This window comes from Solanum tuberosum, unplaced genomic scaffold (assembly GCF_000226075.1).
Source record: "Solanum tuberosum cultivar DM 1-3 516 R44 unplaced genomic scaffold, SolTub_3.0 scf00154, whole genome shotgun sequence".
In the NCBI taxonomy this organism is placed as follows: Eukaryota; Viridiplantae; Streptophyta; class Magnoliopsida; order Solanales; family Solanaceae; genus Solanum; species Solanum tuberosum.
The window spans coordinates 330,326-346,575 of NW_006239079.1; the positions used below are offsets into that span (position 1 = coordinate 330,326).

The 16,250-nt window shown below is 36.9% G+C and overlaps 2 protein-coding genes across 3 annotated transcripts; one reads left to right on the forward strand and one right to left on the reverse strand.

The window, feature by feature from the left end:
* Window positions 1-920: 920 nt before the first annotated feature.
* LOC102596667 (low-temperature-induced 65 kDa protein-like) lies at window positions 921-3,727 on the reverse strand. Of its 2 annotated transcripts, none has more exons than XM_015311283.1 (5): window positions 3,566-3,727; window positions 3,259-3,483; window positions 2,337-3,158; window positions 1,331-2,254; window positions 921-1,248 (listed from the first exon to the last, which is right to left on the reverse strand). In XM_015311283.1, the coding sequence occupies exons 1-5, from the start codon at window positions 3,609-3,611 to the stop codon at window positions 1,205-1,207; spliced, it is 2,061 nt and encodes a 686-aa protein (XP_015166769.1). In that variant the 5' UTR covers window positions 3,612-3,727; the 3' UTR covers window positions 921-1,204. The 2 variants fall into 2 exon arrangements, with proteins under 2 accessions (XP_015166769.1, XP_006353392.1); XM_006353330.2 differs by having other exon boundaries at window positions 1,331-2,251; window positions 3,566-3,726.
* A 1,053-nt stretch (window positions 3,728-4,780) lies between these two features.
* LOC102597001 (uncharacterized) lies at window positions 4,781-15,538 on the forward strand. The gene is made up of 8 exons (XM_015311266.1): window positions 4,781-5,306; window positions 6,280-6,369; window positions 6,464-6,538; window positions 7,297-9,233; window positions 10,465-10,864; window positions 11,405-11,911; window positions 13,354-15,009; window positions 15,115-15,538. Exons 1-8 carry the CDS (start codon window positions 4,971-4,973, stop codon window positions 15,202-15,204), a joined length of 5,091 nt encoding a protein of 1,696 aa, XP_015166752.1. The 5' UTR covers window positions 4,781-4,970; the 3' UTR covers window positions 15,205-15,538.
* Window positions 15,539-16,250: the final 712 nt, after the last annotated feature.

Consider the following 16,250-nt stretch of genomic DNA (forward strand, 5'->3'; position numbering starts at 1 on the left):
TATTATTTTTGTTATCATTATTTTTCTGTCTGTGCTATTTCTTTTTCTCAATTTATCTTTGTTTAAATTTATTAGACATATGATAGATACTTTTGTCTTTTATTCTTCTTATTTATACTTTTCATTTTATTTCTACATAAGTCTCTTTTCATATACTAACGATGAATTATTATTAAATTTGAAATTGATTTACAAAAAATATTATATAAAAGAAATTAAATTAAAGTTAATTGAATGAAGAAATTTAAAAGTCGTGAATAATCTTTTAATAAAATCTAATTAATTGATTCCCCCCTTAATTTTATAGTATTTCTTTCTTCTTCTTTTTTCAGTTCTAAACTAAACTTATTTGTTCTATTCATCATTTGTCTTTTTCAAGAATGACTAACCTAGTAATTTGAATTAAATGAACTAAAAAATCGACAATGTCAATTATTTATCTTATAAATATATATTATAATATCTTAGTGGTTGAATTTAAAAAAAATTCAAAAAAAATAGAATAGAACACTGCAATATAAAAGAGAAAAAAACACAAGAAATATTTAAAAAAAAAGCTCGATGAATAGGGTAAAAGTAAAAAAAACTTAACGCGGCATGACAAGGCAAGATCTCGCTCAGTTTTCATTTTGTAATTTTCACATATTTATTTCTTTATATTTCAAACCCCTTCACATAAATTCTGAATCCAAACCACAACTAGTGACAAAACGTTGATTTAGCGACCTATACAATTAAATTTCACAAGGCTTTAAGATTATTATGCATGCTGTACTCCGTCTCTGCTCTAGATTTTCTTAAGATTGATGAAAATTAGCGCAGCGCGATATAGAGTTTACGCGTTACTACAAATTGAACAGATACATAATCAGTTCAATTTCAGTAGACTTTTAGCCAGAAAAAAATTTGAAGGGACGGACTCAATACAAATCTAACAACGTTGGCCTTTGAGGAATACACCACCAATAGATACAGAAAAAGTTACATGTAATATGAGTACACACTTCAGTGGAACACTTACAAAACAACATACATAATATTCAAAGTATAACTTTCCTAGAAATCATCAGCATCCTGATCACTTTTCCCATAAACAAAACAACAAGAAAATTAGGCGAAAACGCATATATATAAGTAAAAGAAATCGTTGTAACAACTTCAATTGCTTGGTTGCTGAAGATTTAGCAAAACATGGTTTGATCATTCAACCCCTCCCCCCAACAACAGCGCCTCCACCCGTAGCAGAATCTGTATACAAAAACCCAAAAATGAAATTAATTTACAATGCCAATAGATATCAAAATGGGCAAGAAAGTATATATTTGCTTACCATTTGCCTGTGCTTCAACACCTTTCCCAAGCCATGTACTTACAGCACCTTTAACCCTATCCATCACCCCCTGTCCGAAATTTTCACCAACTTTTGTTTCTCCAGAAGCACCAACTTCTTCTTCTTTCTTTGTGGATTCAATAGGACCTAATCGCCTTTCAACTTCCACTGATTCGGTCACCTTCCCCATTGGCTTTGCCTCCCCTGTTTCCTCTGTTTTCTCCTTCTGTCTTGAAAGTGAACCTGAAATCACTTCAGAAAGTGCTCTGTCTTCCTCTCCAGGCTTAAACTTCTCTGCTAAATACTCCGTCATTGACACCCCTTTATCAGTCTTCACTTCATGCTCTGCATCAACACCTCCCCTGTTTTCATGTCCTGTAACTTTCGTCACGACTGTGCTACCAGCAACTGCTACTTTCTCATAAACCGGAGCAAGTTTTCCTGCAACTGCGCTTGCAGCTTTTTGTGCAAATTCAGTTGCTGAGGTTGTTTTTGTTGCATCTTTATCGCCTGCTGTTGCCTGAGTTTCCTCCTCTGTTCCACCATACCCGAGTTTGGAGGCGACAATGTTCTTAGCAGCAACCGCCTTATCAGCAATTGCTGATGTTGCGGATGAAAGCTTTTCTGTATAGCTACCTGGTTTCCCAGTTAGTGTGTCCTGAGGTAAATCCTCTGGATTGCTTGGATTGATACTCTTAGGAATTGATTCAGTATTTTCACGAACTGAGGGGAAAACTGTAGGCGATTCTTGCGGAGCAAATTGATCATGTGATCCTGTATACTGGCTATGTTCTGTTCCTTGATCAAATTGAAAATCCCCTGCTTTTGGCTCTGTTCTTATTCGTGTTGTTTCCGGAACATCGTTCACTCCCATTTTTTCGAATGATTGAACAAGTGGACTAACACCTGCCTCCTCATTGTCTGTTACAATCAAAATACATAGCATCTATGTTACTTTTTACCTTAACTAGTCAAATAGCAATTTGAACAGAGAAGTAAAACTTACTGGCGCCTGTTGGATCGGTGACTTTGCTTTGATAGTTTGTCGGATTTGGATAGTCTTTAGGAACGTTAGGATCCTCCTCTAAACCTGTTAGTACTTTAAATTTGTGCCCCTGCAGTCCTTGATCATTTAGTTCCCCACGGCCACGGGCTCCTGTATCGGTAACAACAGGTGGCCTATGCATCTGTTCATGTAAATGGGAAGCGTGAGGATTCGCCAAACCTATTGGTGCTCCAATAATATTTTCAGTCCCCTGAAGTCCTTGATGGCCTTGTGCTCCTGGAGCAGTAACATGATGATCAAAGCCCTTAGTCTCATGAGTTTCCGCAGCAGTAGTAATTGGTCTGTGGGCGGCAGCAGCATGATGATCCACTACGCCTGTTGGTGCTCCAATAATATTTTCATGCCCCTGCAGTCCTTGATGACCTTGTGCTCCAGGGGCAGTAACATGATGATCAAAGCCCTTAGTTTCGCGAGTTTCGGCAGCAGTAACTGGTCTGTGGGCAGCATGATGATCCGTTAGGCCCATTGGTGCTCCAGTATTTTCATGTCCTTGATGTTCATGTTTTCCAAGGGCAGTAACATGATCATCATCAATGCCCTTGGTCGTCTCAGTAAAAACAGGTTTATGCCTTTCTTCGGGGAAGTGAGTCCCCTCCAAAGAGGGTGGCCTCGCAAATTCGTCTTGCCTCTGCAAAATTGGCCTATGCACATCTTCATTCTTCATCTTAGAATCATAACGATCCTCCTTTGGGCTAGTTGGATTCTCTAAATTGCCCATTGGCACAACTTCCTCTTTTGGAATATCTTTACTCCTAATAGCATCTAATCCATGCCAATTGCAACAAAAATTCACTAGTCATAAGTCAGGAAGCAATTATCTAAGTAGTAATTAATTAATATGCTAAAATTATTGAGAACGTACATGGTCCACCATGAACTTCTGCACCTTCCTCCATTTCTTCATCATCATTTTCTTCTTCGTCGCCTTGGAGTGAATGCTGCTCGTGCTCGTGTTCATGGCCATGCTCGTGTCCAAGACCATGTTTTAGATGATCCTTGATCTTTTTTGCCTTTGCCTTCACTTTCTTCAACACTGATTGCTTATGATGATGTTCACCTTCATCATGAACTTGACCATGTTCTTCCCCTTCAATCATCATAAAAACAAACAATTAAATAAAATAAATAAACATAACACTTCCTCTCAATTTTCATTAACAATTTCTCACCTGAGTGCAACCCTGTATCCTGTGGACGGTGCAATTGTGCCTCCATGATGTCTTGGTTAATTTTGTTATTTATTTTTTTTGGGTTTCGAAAGAAATGTGTACACTGTACAATAGTAGTTTTCAGAAGGAAGAAAATGAAGATAATTGTTTTTTGAATTTTGAAAAGAGATAAATGGATGAGAATAGTTTATAGAGTGAAGAATTGAACTAATTGACCACCTTTGCATGGGAGTGGCGTTCTCTGAAGGATACACGTATTTATTCGGCGAAGCACGTCTCTTGTTATAGGACGCGTGGAACGACCTTTATGGGACACTACTGTGGACGTGGCCTTCTATATCTACGTGATTGGCCCTCAAAATAAGAATGTCGGCTTTCTTATCTTTCAACTTCTTCTACGGAGCGCTACTCCCTGATCGATTGTGGAATTCAAATTTAGTCAAGTAAATTACGATTTAAATTTAGTCCGATTTTAAAATAAATTGTTAACACTAAATAGAAAAATCCAAACAAATTGTTGACATTGAATAGAAAAATCCAAAAAAAAAGTTCCGATGACCGTAAAATTGTACAAGTCGCGAAGTTCGATCTATTATATTACTCGCGTTCAAGCAGTTTTCAATTGTTAATATTTAATAATTGAACTGCCATTTTTTTAGGGGGTTGGAAATAATTGAACTGCCTTGAGATCACTGGATCTCGAACCGTTTTAATGATATTTAAAAACTATATTTAAATAGTTAAAAATTACAAGAAAAATATTATAAATTATATTTTTGAATATTTAAATATAATTTACAAATTTAAATTCAGTGTTAGCTTGATGAAATGGAAGGTCTGGACAAAGACATTACAAAGCACATACTTCATAGAGTGTGTTAAAGTTAAATAAATTAAAATTTTAACGTGAATTCCTCTATCATTTGCTATACTTCATAAAATTACATCAATCTAGGAGAGAAGCCGATAGATGAATTGGCCTTGCAACCTAACATCCCTATTTTCTTTAGATTAAAGAACCTCCAATCTCATGTTTAACAAATTCAAATTCTCACTATATACATAACTTTTTTTTAAAATATTTTATAATCATAATTAATTTATTTCAAAAGAAATTTAGATTACGAACGCATCTTACCACTTACAAATTACAAATGACAAATAATGCTCAACATTATTTCATTTGATCATCTCAATAAGCAGGAAAAAGAAACAAGAGAGAAAGGGGAAAGAACACATGGCCACGATGACCCCTAATTTTAGCGGGAAGTAACTCAATATATTTACACCGTCGAATCACCGTGGGCGCCATTTCAATTTTTCAATTACAATCCGTTACATTTCAAAATCTTCACTCTTCTCACTACTCTTTCTCTCTCCCAGAAAACCTCACCGTAATCAGGACATGCGAACTCGATTTCTCGGCAAGGATTACTTCAATTCCGCTCAATTTCCAGCCGGCGATTTCCTCCGCCTCCCTCTTCCACACCTCCCTACTTCGAACACCTCCACTTTTGAAGACCTTCATTGTTTTGATGAACTTCCTACACTTAGTATCGATGTTGAAATCGAGAGATTTCCGATTGAGAAAACTCTCTCTCGCTTCTTCCCATATGTCTTTCCGCACAGGATTGATGTTGAACTTGCTGAGTTCGCAGATCCTCGGCCGTTCGCCGGGAAGCTTGACGTTGACGAGCAGGGAAGTTGCAGTCCCGAGGAAACAAGCGGAATTACTACAGAGGTAAATGCTGAGCATAATTGGAACTTGTTTAGGGTTTAAATGCTATTCATTAACTTCATCATGAAAATATTCACTTATCTGATGCATTGATGCATCTGGTAAGAGGCTGATATTATAAGGAGGATCTAATTTGCTTAAAAGCGAAGAATTTTAGATGTAAAGCTTTTATGAAATGTAGTGTTTAATTAAAATGAATGCTTATGTTGATTGAGGATCTCTCCCAAATTTGCATCGATTTAGCTGTCAATTTTAGATTTAGTTAAGCATTTGTCACTTCCAATGGGAGCTTCATGTCTTCAAGTACACTGGACTCGTCACTACACTGGCTACCAACCAGGCAATCACTCCTGTCTGCAGCAGCAGAAGTCTAGAATATGAGACTCAATAGTTAGCACTTTTAGTTTGGAAATAATTTTAAAAGATACTGCATATTAACAGAATTTTGATATGATAATTTTGAGATGTTTCTTCTTCATTTATGGTAATTTTGAAAATTTCTAATGAAGGGTGTATGGTATAGATATGATGAAAATAAGAGAATTGTTTGCAAGTTGCATGATTCAAAACTCATATTCATCCTTACAACCTTCCAATATTCTCAAACATACAACTACAGGTTAAGGTTTTTCAATATTAAAATAAATCTTTAGAAAGTTAAGATTTCAGATTCCTGGAAGACTTGCTCGAGATGGCTGCATGTGCTTTACCAAGGCAGCACTGCCTGAGTTTGTATTGTAATATTGGTAACTACTTTATTTTTATGAGTTAATGTTATGTTGAAATGTTATACGTAAAAGCATACATGTACTGCATCGTCTTTCAGAAAACGAATGAGGTTTTTGCAATAAAAAGAAAATTAATCTAAACTGAGATAGAGTAGAAGTTGATTGCAAAAAAGTATTAGTACTAATTTTTGTCTTACCTCATTAAAATTACATCTGCTTTTGGCTGCTTTTATACTTATTTATTGCAGGGGACTATGGTTTCCTATGGCAAGGGGAAGGACAATCTCGAAATGGTCCAATTTGAAATTCCAGAGCTGGATTCATCTTCACTTCAATTGGTAAACCATCTCGGCAATCAAGCAGATATAATTTATATGCCACTGGCTAAATTCTCATGTCAGCATCTGCATTTGTCTGTTCTCCTGTTGTCAGCTAGAAGATATCCCTCATTTTGGAAAGGAGAACATGCTGATTCTGTCTGAGATTTCAGATGATGGAAATAAGCTGGTAATATTTTGATGACTTACTTATTTCTTCTGGCATTTAAGTTTTTATGATTGCAGGGAAATGCTTTTCGTTTATATTTGCTAACTTTTGTGATGATGGTTAACTACATAGGATGGGAATTACCAACTCCTCTCTTTCTGTCAAGGAAGAAGTCTTTGGTCAGAAATAAAAAACCAGTGGTTTATATTGATGGAAGAAGCTTGGTCATTTTGAATATGATATAATTTTTAGTTACATGCATGGGTTGAAGCTCTCAAGTCTTAAGATAGTCTGTTCTTTCATCTCTCCTAAATATATATGCAGCTGGGTACTCTGATTCTGAAGACAATGTCCTCTACCTTTTTTCTTGTCAGCCCCAATCATCATTTGAGAAGCTATATCACTAGTTTCTTCTTTTCTGTTCTCTGATTGCCTTACTTGACTATTGAAATCTAAGAATCACGTAATTAGGTTCTTAAACACAATTTACTGGGATATTTTATGCAACACCAAGACCATTCATATGTCAATATGTGTCATCCTTCAGTTTCAAACATCTTTCCTTTCCATATGATTCTAAGGGATAATGATGCTTAATGACATAGTGACCTTTTATTTGAAGCCTGTTCATTGTGGAGGACTGTGAAGAAATTGTACTCCATGCCATCATGTTAATTTACTTTTCTCAGACTGAATGAAGGAAAGGGAAGGACGTAACCAATACTTTCACTTGTTAATGATCGCTAACTGGTTTGGCACACATTGTTCACTTATTGCAGGATATGCCTGGTCTTGAAGTTAGGCTGCAACATTCCCTTGACACTCTGCAATCAATTTGTTCAGTGGATGACATTTGTTCTGTGTCTTTTCTGGAGAAAAGCTCTGATTGGCTTGAAGATAGTGGTTTCAGTCAGGGGAAACATCATTCTAGTACATATGTCTTTCCTCTTCTCGAAGTCGATGAGGCAGGTTTGGGTATTGTCAGCGACAACTCTATAAAGGAGAAAGTTCTAATCTTTGAAAATATTGAGCTTCAGCGTGAGACACCAGGAAGTGAAGGAATGGGTAACATAAATGAGCTTTTGGATTCCACAAAGTTTGACACATTGCAATACCTGTCAAATGGTAGTTCAGCAACGGACTGCCTTGAAGTTGAGGTTCCGTGCTTGAATTTCTCTTTAGAGATGAATTTGATAAGTATTATTGAACTTGAGAAAAACTCGGTGATTCATCAAGGCATAGAAAATGATGGTCCAATTTGGGTAGGAAACCCTATCATTTTTAATGAACTGCAATTCTTTGATTCAGACCTTTATACTTTTGGTGAATTGCTGTCTGAAGTAAAAGTAGACGTTGAGGATACATGTGACCTGATGTTGAGGGAGGCTGACAATTTCAGGAACTTCGACGAATTGATTGTTTCCCATGAGCTCATTCCTGTGGATAATTCTTTCAGATCACTGCCTGTGCCGCTAATTTCTGAGAATGGAAATATAAAGTCATTGCACTTGTGTATTAAGGAAATCCTAGCTGAGTTGGAGCCACAGTCTTCCTCCATGTCTGATGGATTATACTTAGATTGGCATTTTGTGGAAGAAGAGAAATGGAAGTGTCGAGAAGACTTCTTCAATTTATCGGGAGAGATAGATGCTAACAACATTGACCTTTGCTTGAATTTCATCGACAATGAGATGCTTGTATCAAACTTTCTTTTCTCTAGTGATAGTCCACAAGAACCAAACAGAGTGGAGAGCAAAGAAATATTGAGTTTACCTTCAAATGCCATTCCTGTTTCTCCCATGCCTCATAACATAGAAGTGTCAACTAAGTTGCTGAAGGATGGAAAGTTCCCAATTGAAGGAGTATCATCCCAATGTAGTTCTAAAAAGGCATCTTTGTTTGGTGACTCCTGGTCAGAATTTAATGATCTTGATTTTTTCTTAAATCCAAAAGAGTATGGTAGAGACAAAGACTATAAACCAGCTGACAGTTCCATTGATACCAATACCATGGGCCGGAGCAGATTTCTCTCTTCTGATACCACACTAGTACAACCTCAGCAATGGAATATCAAGGTGCATCAAATATTGTTGTCTTCTGATATTCTACTTCTAATTGATGATCTTAGGAAAATCTTTCAAGTTATCTTTGAAAGACGGAGAGAGTTAATTGAGACTCAGGATCCATCTCAAGCTGTGGACGATATTGCTATTCTCCGCCTTCCAAAGAAAAAGCTCATCGACTTGATTAAGAAAAGAAGTCTGTGCAGGACGTCTTTGTTCCAGGATGGTGATAACACAATATCATTGGTCACATTGTGCGCGATCAAACAGATGGTTTGGTACCTGTGCTACTATGGTCTGCATACAACATATCTATACATAGAAAAGTTGTACAGAAGGTTGCAGGAATTGAACTCTAAACTTGACTTCCTCTACAACCTCATAAAAGATGTGCATCAGAAGGGTGAAAAAGATATACATAAGTTCCATCCATCGCTTTCTGTTATTAAAGATATACTGCAGTCGTTTGTGAGCAAGGGTAGTTCAAAAATATTGGTTGTGGCTGAGCCAGTGTTCTGGTGGTCATTGAAGAAACTATTAACTTCCATGAATATTGCATTTAGCCAGCCACATAATGGACAAAAGAATGATTTTTACAAATTAGAAGATGCCAGCATGCAAATGATCTCACATTGCTGTTTAGTAACCCAAGAGTAAGTGGTAGTTCCAACATAAAATATGCTTGGATATTGGCCTGTTGAATAGTATGGTTGATCAAACTTGCAGTGGTATCTTGGCCATATCCTTGTGTTTAGGATGTTGTCTTTGCTTGTTATTTCCAATTGTGTTCAGGACAAACTATAACATTTTGACAGGTGGCCTGCTTAGTCCTTAGTGATTCACATAGTAAAGTTATCTGTTTTTAACCAGGTTGGAAACTTACTAGTAAATTTTGACCTTTTCAGACAGCATCTTGACATTTTGGTAGTCTATAATAATTGCTGTTGTATTTCTGATAAAGAGAGCTTTTAATTGGGTGATCTGTAAAATTCTGGTGTTAAGGTGCCTCTAAGAGAAAAGTATTCTAAACTTAAAGCTGGGTAGTTCCTTTTAGCTGCAAAACTAAGATATTAATTCTCATAAGATAGATTGGCTGTGTAAATGGTATTAATGCTTAACAGCAATAACCCATAGATGTGATATTACTGGTCTTCTGCTTCTCTGCAAGAGAGGCATTCAGATTTTTGCCATTAAAATGTATTTATGCAAAAAGTTCTCAAAATAGTTATTACCTAGTGATACATAGTAATTATATAATTTGACAAGGAAAAATAAAAAAATATCTATAGATATCTGGGAGTATTTGAATGAATTTACTTTTCATGAATTTGAATGGGTGCTTACTGCTTAAGAATCATATTTTTTCTTTGATAAATTGCTCTAGAATGCTGAGGTAGTACCACCAGAAAAGAACATTGACTTCACAGACAACACTTGAGTTTGAACTGTTGCGATCCTTATAAAGTGTTGAATATCTAATGGTCTTGGTTGATACTTAGTTTGTTTTTTCTTTTGTCTTTTCTATCATATCTTTGCTCTCTAACATGCTTGAATGAAGCTAGTTATTTGCTTTAGTTTTAACTTCAACCAAAATCTTAAACTGGCTGATGGGAATTCAGAGCTAAAATCTTAAGTCCACCATAATTTTTATTTTTTTTAATTTAAAACTGGGCATTAAGCCCTTTATTAAAATAAAAATCAATTCTAGGTACAACAGATTAAGTCCACCATAATAGTATCACGACAGACAACATATAGTTTGGCTACATTGAGATGGTTCAAATTTATTTGTTCTTAATATTGTTTACCACAATGCTACTGACAAGCTTCCTAAATTTAAAATGAGATTTAAAGAAATGAATTGATATTCCATTTTTTTTCCAGGCATCTGTCTGCCTCATTTCCATTTGAAAAATTTGAGATCATCTTGGAATATGGAGGTTCACAAGGATCATCTAAAGTATCTTCCATCTTGCTTAAGTCAGATAGAGTTCCTCCTCTTCATTTCCTTAAGGTGGAGCTGGAGGACCCCAGTGTTGCAAAAGCACTTTGTGATGGCGTTGACATGCCCAACACAGATGAACCTAGTATGGCAAGTCTCTGTCTTTTGCTTGATGTCTATCAGTTTGAAAAATATCACATAGTTTTGTGTTTCCTTCCAAGGAATGCACGACACCAAATTGTTTTTGTAAATGGAATGAAAAGTTTGAGACTGTCAAAATTTTCGATATTCTTATTGTTTATCTATTCTGTTTTCTTGAGTCACACTATACAGTTCAATTTGCATTAAAGTGTTAACAACCATGATATCCAAACTCGAGAGACGCAGTGGTTGTTAATTCTTTAAGTTAGAATATGGTCAGTTATTCATCTTGCAGGTATGAGTTTGTACTTTTGAGTAATTGGGTTTCTTCCCTTCCTCATTCTTTTGGTGCTGTGTCTGCCTTTTATTGCTTGGTTGAAATAATTCTTCAACACAATTGACTTGCTTCCCTGTTTGAGCTCCCCGTGTGGGGGATTTACCTCACTGTGGCTTGATGTATTTCCATTTTTACATGGTACTGAGGTTTTCTCCATCCAAGTCATATTCTGTTATATGCTGGTAAATTATCAACAGTTGGAGTATGAGCTTTTATCTTCTGATAAAATCGCCCTAAAACCTTAACTTTGATCACTGCATGAAGAGAAGAGAATTGTTTAGCGTTCAATGTTTTATGCTGTCGATCAGACTAGAAGTAGATAATTCAAATATGCAGCAACGGACTCCTCCTGTTCATTCCTAGAGGCTTCAAAGTTTAGAACTTCTGACATGCTCGTTTTCTAGGGGGCAGGTCCTCACTCTTTCTCTGCTCTCAATGAGATTGACGTTACAGTTGAAGAACTGCTGAATTTCCTTCCAGTGGAAAAGAACTTGAAGGGTGCAAGTGTTGCGACATTACTGGGAAATGAAGCTTGCTCTGCTGCAGCTCAACATGCAGTGTTCAGTTTAGGATCTGAGCAAAATCGTGGAAGCACAGATAGCTGTCCTGAGACAATCATTATAGTTAACACACACAATTTTGATAAGGAAATGGTAATTTCAAGGAGAACTACATACCAAAAGATTCTTGCGTTCGAGAAGAAAGGAGTACAGGTTGTAGAGCGTGATTTACGTCAGCCTGTCGATATTATAGTCAGTGCATCAGCTTGCCTTGCTTGGTATGACTGCAAAAACATTGCAAAGAAAGCTACTGCCCCTGATGAGGCTTTCTCTTGCTTGCCTCTGTGTGTTGAGAATATTGCAGCAAGTATTTTGACGTCACTCAGTTTTGCTTTCAGTGGCTGCATCCTGGTAAGTAGCATGTTTTTCTTTCCAAACTGCTCACACCTACACAGTGTTGTGCTAGATGTAAGGTATGCAATGCATTTATTTCAGAAAGAGCACTGGAAAACCAAAAATAAAACAACAATGGACTTGTGATATCTGAATGGTTTTCCACCCTGTAACATAGGAAATATACAGATTCTTAGCTGCAAAACCAAGTGTTTGAGAGCAGAAAAGGATTGTTCAAAAATTGAGTATGTCTTTTCTATTTTGACTTTTCCCTCATTATTTGTTAAAAAATATATTTCATGCTTGTCTAAGTTCATTCTATGTAGCTTTCTAGGGTCTTAAAAGTTTGCAATCCACTTGGAGAAAAATCTAAACATTTTTTCATGCCCTGCTTTGTGTTCAGCTAATTGTACTTGCAGCAATTGTTTGATCAGGATTAAAATATCAATAGTGAGACACTGAGATAGTTGAGAATACTAATTTGAAGAGTTTAAGGTGATTCCTACAAATTATAACATTCCACTTACATACACTTCTTACATTCACTTCAATGAGTTAAAATGAAATACCTTGCGTTCCCTTCGAGAGATAGACACACTTCCTGATTGCTTATAGTGTCCTGTTTCTTCCATCAGTGTTGCTTGTCACAATTCGCCATGTACCAGAGTCTAATTCCAGCTATGTCATTAATGATCTTTACTTTGCTTTATCTTGACACCCTCAACCATCATTTCGTCATAGTGTTCTTTTATCCCTAGCTTACTTTTAACTCCTTTTAATATCAAAGTATTGAATATTCTTCAAGATGGTCGTCTGGTAGTACTCGGTACAATCGAAGGCATGCAAAATTACTGGAAATAACATCATTGAATGAGTAAGATAAATTATGACGATCTGATGATAGAGGGTAGGCTGGTGGCAAATTGATATTGGAAATTGCAAGAGTTATGTATCTAGTAGGTCCTTCTTATGGTGGACCTATTTTACTATTTCCTGGAGATTGAGAAACTTTCATGAACTTATCAGCTAAAGGGGAATTCAAATATTAATTCTCAAGACTTATTTCTTTACGCTTCCAATCTCCTGGTTCTTCCCTGTTCCTTAGCTCCAGATGTTCACAATTGCATTGCAGATGTGATGCCAATGACCAACTTGAGATAGGCCTTCTTTTTGTTCTCGGTGAACAGTTTGAAAACTGAGTACTATCACCATGTGCATGTAATATCTCTCAACCTCAAGTGACCTTGTGTACGGCATGATGGTATAAGCACAAGATAATAATCTTCATTACATGGTTATTCTTGAATATAGCGGATTACTTCAAAGAAGTAGCAGTGACTGGAAATGTAAATAAGAGCACTTATTTATTGTAGTTTTAGACCAAGATAGTCTAGCATGAGCCCTGCTTACACATAATGTTTTGTTCATGATATATAGTATTTCTTGGCCATCTTCTTTAGGTCTTTGAGGGAGAAAGCGACTTTATATCAGGAATTATGGAGTCATCTGATGAGCTCTATGCTGCTGCTGCTAGCTTGGGCATGGATATACAGATCTTTTATTCATATTCTTCTGAGATGACTGATGAGATCATATTATCGTGTATCGAACTTTCCTCGAGGACAAGCAGAGGGCTCTATTCTAAGATGCCTGAGTCACAAACGCTGGCAGAATCCTTCCTTACTGCATTTCCTTCAATCAATTCACTCTCAGCTCATGCAATATTGTCTTCAGCAGGCTTGCTTGTTGAGTTTCTGGGATGGACTCGTGAACATAAAATTCATGCAGTTCAAAAATATCAAGTTCCTGATGAAAGCATCATATTACTGAGTGCTTTGAGCAGATTTGGGGAACGGGAGGATTCTAAATCGGTAATGACAGATTGCTCCTCTTCAGTTTCTTCTGCAACAGACTCTGAAAGTCTTCATTTCAAAAGAACCTATGGGAGGACGAAACGAAAAACCACCTGGGATATTGAGAATCTGAATATACCTACAAGGGAAGTATATGATCTTGATCCACCGAGAACATTTTCTGAAGGCAGACTTCATCATCCCAGAGCATCTGGCCTGCGTGATTCTTTGATTTCAGATGATATCAACTTGTTTGATGAATTTGGGAAGTCTAGCTTATCATTTGACAACGAACCATGCGTTCACAGGCAGTCATTAGACACCTATGTGACAAAAGATCTTTTTAAAGTAACTGATCTCTGTGACTACCAGATGACTAATAATTCACAGATGGGAGGTGGTGATATAAATAAATTCAGGGCTCCACAAATTGATGTGTGTTTGCACCCAAGAGAGGGAGTTGATGTGGGTATGATGAACAAATTGGGTAGACAAAAGAACTATTCAGGAAATTTTACAGATCATATCACAGGTGAGGTTATTAACATTGATGATACTGTCGGATCTGGCAAAGCCTTTCATAATGCAAAATCCAAGTCCTTTTCTACCCAGGTGCATGCAATGGAGACTCCTACAACAGGAATTCCTACAGCTGCTAAAAAACTCTTTTTTGGAGCAAGTGATCTAGAATTTCTAAATACTGTGGAAATTGACTCTAGCCTAGATGCCTACACTTCTGTGAGAGACCTTGGGCAAGGATCAAGGCAAGGAATGGGACAGCATTTAAATGCAGGTTTCAATCATAAGAAGATTCAATTTAAGCACCAGAAATGGGTCCCAGATGAGGGTATATCCCAGAAAGTAATATGTGTGAGTGATCTGACGAAGCAAGAAAAGAATGCAGCCAGTTATGGAGAAACACCACTCTCAAACGCACTTCAATCCACTCCATTGCAGCAAGGATCACCCTGGACAATTGAATTTCTGAACAGAATCAGGGAAAAGAGTCGGTCACGTCAGCAATCTGTCCCATGTGACTTATCTGCTCCTTGTTACGGGTACCCTGGGAAACCATCAAAAGTTACAAAGAGAAAGAGTCCCTCTACTCTGGAACTTTACAAGTACCAAGGAAACAGTTTCCAAGAGGCAGCAACTAGGAGAAAGAGGCGTATGAAATGCATGCAGCTACCAGCATCCTCTAGTGAGAAGGCTTCAGATCGTCCTATTTCATCATGGACACCCGTTGATAAAAGAGCAAAACGGGTATGCCTGAAATGATTTTCTGTTTCTTTAGCTGAATTCAACCATTCTTTTCAAATAGTTTGTTTTCCTCATTCGACAATTCTTCATAGTATGACTAACTTGCAGGAGCTATCCTTTGCAACAAGCGGAAATGGAGGGCAAACTAAACTGGTATGGAATGACAAGAACTCTCATACATTGGGAAGACGATATTAACTTTCACATATGAGGTATACTGGGCCAATACAACTGAGCTCTCAGTAAGTGTAAATCATAGAATTTATTGGGACCTTACATTCCTAGGACATCAATTATTAATCAAATTGCATGATCATTTACAATTCATATAGCATAATTCTGCATTCCTGGTGTCGGAAAAATGTTATTCACCATGTACCGAATCTGTTTTTTTCCCCCTGTGGTATTCTTCTTCTTTAGCATCTCTGCTTTGTGAATTCAGCCAATTATGGAAGTAAAGTGGCAATCAACAATATCAAGATATGTAAGACCTTTTTTTGGCTTTAAATCTAAAAGTCTTTTTATTTGAGAAGCAAGCACATGTTAAACATGTTATGACTAAAGAATCCTAATGACGATACTTTTAACTAGAGTACTGAGAGATAAATAGTTTACTGCCAATGTTATAATTGGGGGCACACAAGGCTTCTGATTCTATCTGAAACTTTTGGTTGACCTAAGCTAAACCTGGAACTTAAAAAAATACAAAAATGACCTTATTGTGAATAATTTCCCCCTTCTTTGCCTTTGGGGAGAGGTGATTAGACAGGACTTGGCACATCTTCAACTTTCTGAGGACATGATATGAGGTTATGGAGGTTGCAGATTAGGGTAGAGTTTGTAATTGAGTGTTGTCTCACTTCCCTGTCAGATAGGCTAGGAGGTTTGGAGCACCGCATCTTCCCCTTCTTACCAGTAGTATTAGCATCATTGCTGTAGTCCCTCGTCCATCCATTTTTGTTACTATGTGTTGTTTCTTATACTTAGGTTATCATACTTTTTAGCTGTTGTTACTGTTCCTTTTTTCTTTTCTTCAAAATGCTTCTCATATTATTTGTCATGGCCTATTTGCTTTTGTAATTGCTTTTTCTAAAACTGCTTTAATTTGCTTTTCTTGAGCCGAGGGTCTATCGAAAACAACCTCACTACCTCCACGAGGCAGGGGTAAGGTCTGTGTACAATTTGCCCTCCCCACTTGTGGGATTACACTGGGTATGTTGTTGTTGTTGTTCTTAGCCTTTGGG

Coding starts and splice junctions, on each gene's coding strand:
- LOC102596667 (XM_015311283.1), bottom strand. CDS start 3,611: ATGGAGGCACAATTGCACCGTCCACAGGATACAGGGTTGCACTCAG. Junction 3,159..3,258: donor AGAAGTTCATGGTGGACCAT/GTACGTTCTCAA, acceptor GGCATGGATTAG/ATGCTATTAGGAGTAAAGAT. Junction 1,249..1,330: donor TGTTGAAGCACAGGCAAATG/GTAAGCAAATAT, acceptor TTTTGTATACAG/ATTCTGCTACGGGTGGAGGC.
- LOC102597001 (XM_015311266.1), top strand. CDS start 4,971: ATGCGAACTCGATTTCTCGGCAAGGATTACTTCAATTCCGCTCAATTT. Junction 5,307..6,279: donor CAAGCGGAATTACTACAGAG/GTAAATGCTGAG, acceptor TATTTATTGCAG/GGGACTATGGTTTCCTATGG. Junction 6,370..6,463: donor ATTCATCTTCACTTCAATTG/GTAAACCATCTC, acceptor TCCTGTTGTCAG/CTAGAAGATATCCCTCATTT.